The sequence below is a fragment of the Hypomesus nipponensis genome, chromosome 18 (genome assembly GCF_054491055.1).
Source record: "Hypomesus nipponensis isolate SF chromosome 18, ASM5449105v1, whole genome shotgun sequence".
NCBI classification, from domain to species: Eukaryota; Metazoa; Chordata; class Actinopteri; order Osmeriformes; family Osmeridae; genus Hypomesus; species Hypomesus nipponensis.
In genome coordinates this window covers 9,033,844-9,046,197 of record NC_140378.1, presented here as the reverse complement: position 1 = coordinate 9,046,197, position 12,354 = coordinate 9,033,844, and the positions used below count along the sequence as shown (strand labels likewise).

Below are 12,354 nucleotides of genomic sequence, written 5' to 3'. Positions count from 1 at the left end.
ACTAAGTTGGTTTAAAGACTTAAAATCACTGTCAGAATAATTATCACATTAAAAGCATGTCAATGTAAAAAACCTCAGGTATAAATAAATATAGCTCATATCCCTGTGGAGAGTTGGCAGGTAATTTTCTCAAGCCGCTCTAGAGTGACAATCCCATGGGAGCTGAAATCTAATATTAACAGCAAATCATTATATGGGAACTATTCTTCCATGACCTGCCGCTGTACATGTGTGACTAACTCAATCTGAGTAATTGAGATGTGCTGGCAACAGGAATGTTGTACTGTAGACAGTTCGGGTCACACAGAGTGCAGTGGGACTGCATATATAGGCATTGCACATGATTTACATGTCTATAAGGTTTGAGTGACAGGGCCTGTTTTGCACCTGTGAGGCTGTGATGTGTATCATGGTGAAGTGGGGGTTTATGTGTGATTGACAGAAAAACACAGACTTAAATTGGATATTGCATGTAAAGAAAGAAAGGCAGCACACACAGTTGAGGAATGCGTTTGCATTTGATCATCATCTGCAAGCATTCAACAGCACTGACCTGGGAATGCAAATATTTATACAGTATACTAACACACTGTTTGCACTCCAAGTTGTGTTTGTGAATGGCAACATCAACCTTTGAGAATGTTTGTGACTTGCATTGCACAGAAGTTGATCAATTGTATGCAAACAATGTGTGTTGGAATTGGAAACCGATACTCAGTTTTTATGATCATGAATTGTTTCATGTTGTTATTGTTCAGAATCAGAAAGGGTTTTAATCGCCATGAAAGTTTGCACAGACAAGGAATTTACTTTGGCAGGAAGGTGCATACATACATATAGGAATCTTAAAAACTTAAATATGTGGTCTAACTATACTAAAGGTACATAGTCCAGCAAATATTAAGGGGTGACTTGCATTGAGTGACTGCATCTACACAACAATGGATACATGATGGTAAAACTAATAGGTTATTATCCATTAGATTCCTGAAACTAGTAAATTAGCTATGCTTAAACTGTAACCCTGCAAAACTGTGTTATACAGTCCATTGTTTCCAATAATGATATATGTGCTTGAGCCTCTGAAATATGTTTCTATTTTTTTAACATACACAGAACAAATACTGCATCTAATTCCCCTTGTGACCAATTAATCCACAACATTCTCTATGCACGACCATTGTGGTTCAAAGTATTTCAATGTAATGCCCTGCCTTCCCTGTCCAAGGAATCATTTTAATTGTCTTGTTATGACTGTGGACTGTAGAAAACAACAATAATTCTGTCACCACTAGGTACAGATCTTTGAAGCTTCCCCCCACTTAGGCTACCTGGTCAAAGCACAGAGCCAAGACTTCCTTTTAGTTGCCACAGCAACCTGGCTGGCTCTTTGAAATCCTTACAGAAATAGAGCATTTATTCACTCATTCAATAGTTCTTTGAAGGAGGGAGCATCACGTTCTAAAGCTCAACCAGGCAAAACATAGTCCTCATTAAAAACATATTGTCACTAAAAAGTCTGTTTCCATTTATTTTGCATATATTTTCTAAATTAGCTTCCAGTCTCTTAATGAGGGATAGTTTGGCAGGAATGTGGATACATATTATCTTGTGATAAACAGGTGTAGATTAAAAGAAGGCAGTTATCAAAAGTTTGATCTATTTCATTTACTGCTCGTAAAGTTGTTCAGTTTTTCCAATTCTACGCACTTTAACCTTGTGCTGCCTTTGGGTCACATGACCAAAAGGTTCATAACGAACCATCGTTGTGTTTACCCAATTTTACCCAATACAAAAGCAAATAAAAATAATTTTCTTTTAACCTTCGCAATGTGTGGGGTATGAGACAGCCTAACGGTTAAAAGAAAATGCTTCACTTTGTTTTTGTATGCGGTAAAGTTGTTGCAAACGACGGTGGGTCACAATGACTGACGGGTCAGAATGACCCGAAGAGAACACAAGGGTTAAGTAAATGCTGATCTATTGGTAGGTTTTGTTGTATCTAGGTTTTCCACGTTTCCATCAGAAAAGCTTTTGCCTAAACCTGTATCACATCACATGATCATTTTTAGATTGTGTACGGTTTGCATCCTTTACAAACCATTAATACGTTCATTTAAATTGTTAACTGTGCGAAAATCAATACTTGCATTATTCCTTGAGAAGATTATTACACACTTATTTTGAAGGAAATAAAGCAGGCGGGTAATGGGCTGACGGACAGTTCAACCGGCGAATCAGAGTCTTTACACCGTTGAGCACTTGAGTCAGGCCAGACTTCCGTCTTTAAAGTCTGTTTGTTCAATATGACAAAATATATTTTTTACGATGTCTAAATTCTTAAAGAATTCTCTAAGGGCCTTCTCATGTATACAACCAGTCGGACAATTGCATATCTCTACACAGTCAAATATGAACGTCCACAACTTTGAGAATAAGTCGATACACTCGGACAACGTTGAAGAAGTCCACAATGTGCCGATGGATGTTATAATACGTCCCATTCCTCCTGTACTCGACGAGCAGAAGGTTCAGAGCCTTATGAACACTATAAAGGTAAAAGTTAGTTTTTGGGAGAGGGCCTAATTATATGATATATTACGCTTAGGTAAAGCCATTTGTAAATAATAGATGGGGACAGTGTATCTTAACATTCCCATACCATTTTTACCATTATCGTTCCTTTCCTCCATTGCCACCCACGGCATGTTGTGTGTTTCTTGGTGATTATTTTTTTTTTTACTCAACTTAAGTTATTATAACCACACAACAAAATGAATACATTTTAATGTACCTTACAGGATTCAAGGGACATCCACAAGGTGCCTCCCATCGACATACTCTGGATCCAAGGCAGAGAAGGAGGGAATTACTACTATTCTTTTGGTGGCTGTCACAGGTTTGCAGCATACCAGCAGCTGAAAATGAGTACAATCCCTGCCAAGCTAGTCAAGTCAAACATATCACATTTACGGACATACTTGGGTGCATCAACTCCTGACTTACGATGAAGCTGGATAACCAAAGTGTTTTTGTAATACACTCATGTTAACCCCAACATTATACCCACCGGGTACAAGTAATAGTATCCAGACATAATGTCCCTAAAAAAGTACAGGTAATGGATAATGTCAGCTGTATTTGATGCAGATGGAGCTCTGACCACTAGATGGAACTATAAGTCTTTAATTATACCAGGCACCTTTTATAGCAAAAATCTTGGACAATGTTACTGGTTACATACCCCCACATTTAACAGTGATGTCATTGATTATTCATTATTCAAAAAAATGTTTAAAGTAATCATTTTAATCTGTATTGTTTTTGAGAAAATTGGCTTGTGCTCCTTTTTATTCATGTTCATTTTATCCAGGGTTGACAACAACATTATTTGATGTTCTCCTTTGATAATTTGAACCTGCCCATCACATAAAAAGGGAAGATGTGCACGTCTCAGGGAGAAAAGTGAATTCTGTCAAAGTCCCACCAAGATGGCACAAGCTGCTCATCTGCTGGCATGAGATCTGACTGCGTCCATGGTCATAATCAGACTTGGACACTATATTTAGAATGGCTTGTGAGGCATGCCACCATCCATTCAAGTGCACCAGTGGTCTGACCCAGCCCAAGTCTGTAAAGGATGCCTCTAGTTAACCTTCTAACTCTGGCCAGATTGTGTTAGCTATAGACAAGTAGAAACATAGAAAGAACTGATCTTCTCTCTAGAGATGAGCTAGAGGTAAATATATACTGAAAGGAAGACAACCTAAATACAAGCCCTGTTTCCTTTTGCACTTTGAATTTAACATGACATTCAAAAAAACTTACAATTCTGACATTTGTGGAGTAGAATGCACCATGGGGTTATAAAAACCAAGAGTCTGAGCCTCCTTGATAAGTTGTACAGTCAGAGCAGTCAGGGTCACAGACAAAGGCCTCTGATTTTACGACCCCATGTCTACGGGTTCACAAGTCAAGCCTTTGATCTCGGACAGGGTGATTGCTACATTACAGATTGCTACACAGAGATAAGGCCTTTCCTTAACTAATGTCCTAGCTTTGCATGGGTTAGAAATGTCTCTTAGCCTCCCTCTGAGGAAGTGGAGGGAGACTAGGAGCAGCTTACGCCGAGTACCCCTAAAGGACTGTAAATTTATCCAAAGAATCGTCGCGTGTGAGACTGTTTCCTGTAGCTCCCTCGCTGTCTGGAAGTAACCATAGGTTACCATATCCTCAAAGGGTTCTTGACACGCAAAACGCTTGTTCAAGCAAAGAGAAAAAAATAGCACCTGTTACTTTTGAGACTTAGTTGCATGGGTGTGCAGTGTTCTTTATCTTTTTTTAAGGATTAGGGGGGTAAGTACGGGAAGTGTTTCAGGTAATGTTGCCAAATGGATAGTTTGTGTACAATCTGTACCTGAAAAAATATTTTATTAAGTTTCCACTATCAACATTTAATATGCAAAATGTCGAGAGAATGTTTGAATGTTCTGTGCTAAAGTCAGATTTGTGCAGTAAAAATAAAATTGCATCTTGCTTTCAGCTGTTTGGAATAAAGATTACATTGTCTTACTCCTCATCAGCTTTTAAGTCTCCAACATGATCCAGTCCAGTTACTAAGTAAAACTGACCAGTCCTGTAAGAACGGCACATTCTCTTTTTCTCTTAAGAGTCTTCAACATCGCCCTTGATTGTTATTGGCTGGTAAAATTTAAAAATTAAAAAGGCTGCAAACGGACCTCCGAAGGGTCAGCTCACCCATTTGTTCCACTTTGGGAGGGATTACTCCAAAGTCCTTTTGAGGGAAGGTGGGGTTGTTAGGTGAACGAGGGGAGGATGCCTCTCCATAGTTCCGCATCCGGAATTCCATGAGGCTGCCGGCCATCAAAGACATGTAATCTGTACCAGACCTTGATCTTCCAATGTTTTACATTTAAGCTCTCTGCTAGAGATCTGTTTCCAAGTACCTATACAGTACTGCTGCCTTCAGGTGGCACTTTTTGAAAATGATCTGACTGAATGTTTTTTTTTTTTTTATGTTGGAAAGACTGTGGGTAGGCCTTCTTCACATGCACTTTAGACACATTTGTCTTTGAAACTTTTGTGAGGAACCTCTCCCCCTTTGAGATATGTTGAATGAAATTAATGAGAACGACAGCTTTGTTTTTTCCTCAGTGTCACCAAGCTTCTGTTCTCAGAACTCCATGGAAGAACAACATGGATCTCTGTAGGTGGCCATGCAGGCAAATAGGCTGTGGCCTCATCACCATGGATAAATTGCAGCAGTTCCTCTGGACAGTAGCCTTGCAAAATCACATGAAAAAATGAATGTTGTTCAAATGCATGGTTTAACCTACTCTTTCCACCTATATACATGAGCTCTCTCGCTTTACCCCTCTCACATGTGGAAATACTACATTTTGTGCCATTGTATGATTGCTTAACCATATGACTTTGGAAAAGCTGTAAAACTAGTAACACTTGATTGGCTGATGGATTCCATGGAAACTTTTGGCTTCTACAGTATCTGTGTAATAACATCATAATTATTGTGTTTGATGTATTTGTGTTTACAATACTTATGTAAATAAGTATTACATTGATTAAGTGCTTACTAAAGACATATGCTGAATAGAAAAGTTAAGTCTTTAGTAGACTTACTTAAATGCAAGTTGGATTTGAATAGCACATATAAATCACTGTTGGATCAGTGTTTCCTAATGAGATTTAGATGTCTGTCAGTTTGAAATTGTTGATGTAGCTGAACAACATGGAGTTAGTTTGATGTGTTGGTGGCAGAGGGCGTAGGGGACATGTTTGTGAGACCTGCCCTCTGGTGACAGCTGTTAAAAGTCAGGGTTTCTAAATCTACTATTTGCCCTTCTTACTTTGTTTTCTCAGAACTGAACTGCATCCCTGAATCACCTCTGGACATCTGCTAAAAGTTTATTTACTTACCGCTTAACTTTCTCTTACTGCACTCAACATGGGATTGGAAAGTGTTGTTATGATAGATAATGAATAAACTGATCAATAACTAGGGTAATTTACATGAAGATACAATGAGATCCATTCCAATAATATCCAACTCCATTAATAGTACAATGTGTACATTTTGTCAGCAATTCTTGAGGTGAATGTTACATTTGTTATCTTTTCAGATTGGGAAACACGATCTGTATACAGTGTCCAAATGGTGAATGTTTGAACCCTTAAATAGGGATGAGTTTAGTCCTAGAATCTTATAATTTTTTATGTAAATGAAAGTTCAACGATATTATTAGGTTTTACTGTGAAATACATACATCGTTTGTTTTCGGAAGTTGATGCAAATGCAACGGGTGTAAACCTGTGAAATTCCGTCCTCAGGTATTTAAAGAGCTACCTACATCCTTGAAAGTAGCTTTTCTTTGGCGTAGCTGGTAGTGGTCGCGCTTGACAAGTAAGAGGGTGTGCGTTCGAGCACAGCGAGTGGCGAACGGCGCCGTGTGTTGACGGAGTGTGGCCACGTTCGTTACATACATTTACACTTTAACGCCAGAGAGTAAACGCATCCACGACATTAATTATTTTACATAGAGCAGATCCCTATAAGTTTGAGAGCTATATACTTATCAGTATCATTTGCATGCTAAGCCAAACACGTGATTTAGATGTTTTGAACCTATCAGATTCTAACCGATAATCCCACAGTTTTTTATGACATTCAGAAATTAGCAAAACAGTGATCACAAAAAGTCAAAAGCGTAATCAATTGCATTTGTTGAAAAATGGGGTTATGCCACAGAGTGAACAGGCCTAAACACATTTACAGTAACAGGTGATCGTATCCCAGGCATTCAATAAATGACGCTGGCAATGAGGCGATGGGTATATTAGAAGCTCTAGGCCTTTTAGTTTAGCAAACATGGTTTAGGATTATGATTTTAATGTGGAATAATGATTTGGTCATCGCCATTTTTTATGGAAAACATTGAATTCCAATTAAATAATAGATAATAGAGTCCCTAGCGAAGTGCATGATTCCCTTGTGAAGTAGCCTGTTTGCAACGTCTGTGTCCGACAGGCAACCCCCCCCCCCCCCCCCCCCCCCCAAACAATGTGATTTACATGATTACAAATTTACAATTACAGTCCTTAAACTATAACAGTGCTTATGTAGGAATTATTGTTGTAACTCATGCAAACTGTAGACTGGGGATTGTCAGCTGAACATTACATGCATCACAACTCCTCCCATCAAGCTATAAGAGCCATGTTGTCCACTCACTATGCACAAGGAACATAATCTTAACCCATGGCACTACATTAAAATACAATACGTTTTCGTTTTAAAGCCTAATTATTTGAACGTTGTAAACATCGTACGCTTTTTCAGCCCCTCCACTCCAAGATGCATTTGAAGATTGACTGGACTTTAGGCTACTGAAGATACCTAACCAAGACATTTCGATGATGACTTTTGCCATGCTGCGGCCCTTGGCCACCCATCTGGTCTACCCAGATCTTAGTATGATGTCTGAGGATGAAGAGAACCGAAGTGAGAGCGACGGAAGTTCGGATCAGAGCTATGGATGTTGTGCCACCACAGAAAAAAGACGGAGGATGTCACGAAAATCGGGAGGGAACAGTGTTGTCATTGTAAAGCAGAGGAACGCAGCCAATGCACGGGAGCGAGACCGAACCCAAAGCGTCAACACAGCATTTACTGCGCTTCGGACTCTGATTCCCACAGAGCCGGTGGATAGAAAGCTATCCAAAATAGAGACACTTCGCCTGGCATCCAGCTATATTTCACATCTAGCCAACGTGCTCCTGGTCGGAGATGGCAACGGTGATGGACAACCCTGTCTTGGCGCAGTTTACGCACAAGGAGACAGCGGTGGAAAGCAACCACGCACAATCTGCACCTTCTGTTTAAGCAACCAAAGAAAAGGGGTAATTCACTGTACATTCTCATAACCTGATAGTAACTTAACTGATGCCTCGATGAGCACTTAACATGATAACATAGCCTGTAGAAGTGGGAAGGTATTAATTTAAACGAAACACAACTTCATCTTTAGATGGCAGGACTAGGTAACACAGTGTGTTAATTCTTTTGGCACTTGCACCTTGTGCACGTAATGCATTTTTACGCACTCGACAATATGAGTATTTAGGCCTATCAAGAGGTAATTACATGCCATCCAGAAACTTTGTCGAATTTTGTTTATATAGAACAACAACCAAGTCATAGGCCTACGTGTTTATAAACGGCATACATGGACCAAACCGTAAACTTACTGAAATTGCAGTATTGGAATTAATAATTTTACTAATGGTGACTTTTGTAATGGTGACTCCATGTCATAGTACCTATATTATCACTTATAGTTTGTCCCTTTTCCTTTCAGATAAAAGATGGCAAAGATTGTCTAAAAATGAGAAGCGTTGGTTCACTGCGAATGAGTCACTAAACAGATCACAACACCGTCATCAGCTCAAGCCCAAGTCCTAACATTCTCAGGAAACATTTAAAGCTGGTCAAAGATACACATACATATGCTGGACAAAAAGATGGAAATAGCCTATAGTGACTATTTATACTTGAGAAACACTCTAGAAGTTTTGTGAGAAACCAGGCCTGTGAGGCACAAGCCTTTAAAGAATGCAGTGCATTTACAGAATGTATTGATTTGTAATTTTTTGTATTTTGTGAACAACACTTGTATACTACAGTGTACCACATAAAATAAAGTATATTTTTATCTAGTTGATTTTACAGTGACATGTATTTTATGTGAGGCTGAAACAACGTGACTTTTCCTCAGTCCAGTTTTATCATAAATGTAATTAAGCTGCTTTTGACTGCATGTCTGAATATTTATTAGAATTACTGCAAATGTTTATTTTTTCCATCTAGAAACATCTGAAACACTCGCTAATAAAACATTTGATGATGTTTGATTCAAATGCCTGTCAAATGTTGTCAAAATGCCTGTTATGGATTTAAATAACAAAATGTTTTAATGAATGACAATCTTTAATGACGAACAAGGAGCATATTTTCAAAGCACGAAAAAAGGGTTATTATTCTGCCTTTTCTTTTTGAAGAGCATACTATTCACATCAAGTCTACGTCTACATCTTTGATTAGAGAGGGGTCTGCACTTCTACAAAGTGCCCGTTTAAAATTACATCTCTTTCTGTTTCTGTTTCTGTTGCTCTCTCTCTCTCTCTCTCTCTCTCTCTCTCTCTCTCTCTCTCTCTCTCTCTCTCTCTCTCTCTCTCTCTCTCTCTCTCTCTCTCTCTCTCGCTTATTTCCAATAGCTTTGCCAAGAAGTTGTTTATGAAGTCTACAGAGCCATAGCAAAGGGTCAGGGTTTCTTGTGTCATTGCCTGGTGTATTTTTGCAAATCTCACGGTTGCCATTTTTGAAGTCTGGTATCGATTAGTCATGGCAAATAGTAGCCCTCTCTCTGCTTGGAGCCTTCCAGACAGCTGTGGGGATGTTGAAGGTATAAATCACTGGTGTGGGCTTAGTGGACAGGGAGGTGGGGTGAGAGGTTGGAGGTCTTGATGGAACACAAAAAACAAAGCTAAAGAAACGAAACAAGATCCGGTTGACATCTTGACACAGTCCTCCACCATGCTGTTGAATTACTGTTTTTTAAACATATATGAGGAGGTATGTTTTTGATATCAGGATATCAAAAGTAATGTTGTTCTTTTCATAAATTATTTTCTTTGATTATTTGAAATAGACAACCATACAGGTTCTGATGGAGACATACAGTTCAGTAGTTAAGTTTTCCTGGATTCTCTACATAGTTAGCCATCAAAGGGTTATATCACATAATTCAAATGTTTCAAGTGTCTTTGACTTTGGGTAAAATTAAACTAATGTATTTAAATAATATAAGTATAAGTGTTTTAACTCTCCCAGATGTGAAATTATTTTCGAAATTATTTATTTAAGTCATCTCTACAACCAAAGTAACTTTATGTCCACTGGAATTATTTCAAAATAAGTTTGAAGATCTGTGATTTCCAGTGCTGTCGGCTGCTTGGCCGCATCAATCTTTTAGTCTCCACTTGCCATGTTTGCGATCGGTCTAGCAGACAGAGACTAGAGCAGGGAATCAGAATGCAGAGTGAACTGTGGATAGGCAAAGAAATGTTTCCTAGTGATATGATAGGTTGTATGGTAATAATTTTCCAGATAGTAAAATGTACATGCTGGGGGTCTGTACAGCCCCAATCCCTCCCACTTTCCCCGTCGGGCTCTGCCTGACAATTTGCTGTGGTCAGATCCTCATACTCCAGTCCCAGGCCTCGTCAAATGGCTCCCTGCAGGCTCCCCAAGCAGGAAGATGTCACAGAGGCACAGGAAGGAAAAACATGCACAGTCGACCTCTCTGAGGTACTCTCTGTGCGGCACGCTCTGGGTCAACACCTGCCTTGACATCATCCGGCACTGGGACCCAGATGTACAGCTCTCTGTGGTACTTGGTGGGTGAGTAAACGAAAAAAGGTCTGCTTTAAACACAACAGAGAGTGATATTCAAAAATGACAGGGACAAATGGATGATGACTAGTTAGAGGATAGGAGGAAAAGCCACAGTGGGTTGGTTTAATTTGTCTGGCAGACAACGTTGGATCCACCTTGGGGACAACACTAAAGAGGTTTATGCGTTATGTTTCTGTGATTTTTTTTCTCTCAGAAGCTTCCATCTCCCTACAGCCCAAAAAGAATTCCTGCAGGAAGACTTTCAGCAGGGGTGAAATGGAGCTCGACAGCAGGAAGACTTTCAGCAGGGGTGAAATGGAGCTAGACAGCACTTCCACCGCTCTCCGTCTGACATCTGAGATGAATGTCCTACATATGGGTTCTACTTTTGTGAGAGGAGAAATAAAATATAATATAATTATGTAATTTATTCATCACCATTACTTCAAGTAAGTCTCTTTAAGATACCAAACTGTGGAAGATCCTTAAAAAGTTTGTCAATAATCATCTTTATAAGCAGTCAAAAATCTGTACATCTCAAGGTTTCCATAAGATGTTTCATTTAGTCACAAAGAGTGGTATGTGATTAATAAAAGCAAATTGAGAATTTACTGACATATCGCCTGTAGAAAGCTGGTACTGCTCACAAGGCAATCTTTTCAAGGCAAATGTCATGGAATCAGGCACTATCTTCCTAAATACAACAAAGAACAGGTGGATATAGGGTACTTGAATGTTAAATAAATCATATCCAAACATTATCCTACTTCCCTGACCCAACTCCCTTAAAATGAAAAACATTAAAGTGGTTGATCCAGAAAAGGGAAGGAAGTGAAATGTTTTTTCTGCGTCATGTGGGAGCAGAACGCTGATTCCCAGGCGTGTGCTTTCCCTACGTCCAGACATGTACAGCCCCAAGAGCCTTGATAAAGAGCTCTGTTTGGAAAAAGCGGTTTGCAAGGGTAATATTTTAATAACATCCTCTTTAGGCCCTCAGCTCCAAACAAACACTATTTCCCCATAACTCAAACACCCATTGACAGAGGAGATGGCCCCTTGCTTAACCTGCATGTCAGAGATATTAATGTCTGTCGGACATGTGTTTTGGCTCCTGTGTTCTAAGGGTTGATACCCTGCTTCCGATCTTTTACGACTGATTTTCCAGAAGAAGATGAGGAGGAGGGAGCCGAGGAGGCTCTGAGGGGAGAAGGTCCTCCTGCTCTAGGTCATGTCTGCAGAATCCTCCCAGGCACATGCACACAAGAACCATTGTTTTCATGTGCCACTGAGTTTGGCAGGGGCTTGAGGAAGGGGTAGGAAGAATTATAAGATAATCAAAGAGGGGTTGGGGTTAGTGGACTGGAGGTAAAGGAATTTCAAGAGAATTAATTGCAGAACAATGCAGACAACCTTTCATCCACTCTGGCACACTGAGGATCCATCCTTCAGGATTCAGCAGCAACTCTCTAGTAAGAAGAAGAGGCAAGAAGTTAGCAAAAGTGACTCAAGGAGTTTACCTCCTTGCAAAAACAGTTGAACAATGCAAAACAGACCTGTCAATGTAAGCTATTGTGTTCCAAATATAAGAGTGACTTAGTAAATGAATTCATCATCAATAGCAGGGGACTTTCAAATAGCGAGCCTATGGGTAATAGACTATATGTGTGTTGAGTTCTCAATCATTAGCTAAAATCTGTCCCACCATGACACATAAAAGTACATTGTGTCTATGTGTGTGCATGTGCAAATATGCTTGCGTGCATGTATGTGTCTGTGTGTACTTCATAGTAAAATCTCCCAGCTGCACAGGGCTAGTGGTAGAACTACAGGAACCATTGGGGCATTACATTTCAGCACCAGAG

At 39.5% G+C, this 12,354-nt stretch overlaps 2 protein-coding genes across 2 annotated transcripts; both read left to right on the top strand.

The window, feature by feature from the left end:
* Positions 1–2,248: 2,248 nt before the first annotated feature.
* srxn1 (sulfiredoxin 1 homolog (S. cerevisiae)) lies at positions 2,249–4,854 on the top strand. The gene is made up of 2 exons (XM_084680522.1): positions 2,249–2,556; positions 2,802–4,854. The coding sequence occupies exons 1-2, from the start codon at positions 2,329–2,331 to the stop codon at positions 3,009–3,011; spliced, it is 438 nt and encodes a 145-aa protein (XP_084536648.1). The 5' UTR covers positions 2,249–2,328; the 3' UTR covers positions 3,012–4,854.
* A 2,408-nt stretch (positions 4,855–7,262) lies between these two features.
* On the top strand, positions 7,263–8,754 carry tcf15 (transcription factor 15). The gene is made up of 2 exons (XM_084679868.1): positions 7,263–7,938; positions 8,397–8,754. The coding sequence occupies exons 1-2, from the start codon at positions 7,453–7,455 to the stop codon at positions 8,457–8,459; spliced, it is 549 nt and encodes a 182-aa protein (XP_084535994.1). The 5' UTR covers positions 7,263–7,452; the 3' UTR covers positions 8,460–8,754.
* Positions 8,755–12,354: the final 3,600 nt, after the last annotated feature.

Coding starts and splice junctions, on each gene's coding strand:
- srxn1 (XM_084680522.1), top strand. CDS start 2,329: ATGTCTAAATTCTTAAAGAATTCTCTAAGGGCCTTCTCATGTATACAA. Junction 2,557..2,801: donor GCCTTATGAACACTATAAAG/GTAAAAGTTAGT, acceptor TGTACCTTACAG/GATTCAAGGGACATCCACAA.
- tcf15 (XM_084679868.1), top strand. CDS start 7,453: ATGATGACTTTTGCCATGCTGCGGCCCTTGGCCACCCATCTGGTCTAC. Junction 7,939..8,396: donor TAAGCAACCAAAGAAAAGGG/GTAATTCACTGT, acceptor TTTTCCTTTCAG/ATAAAAGATGGCAAAGATTG.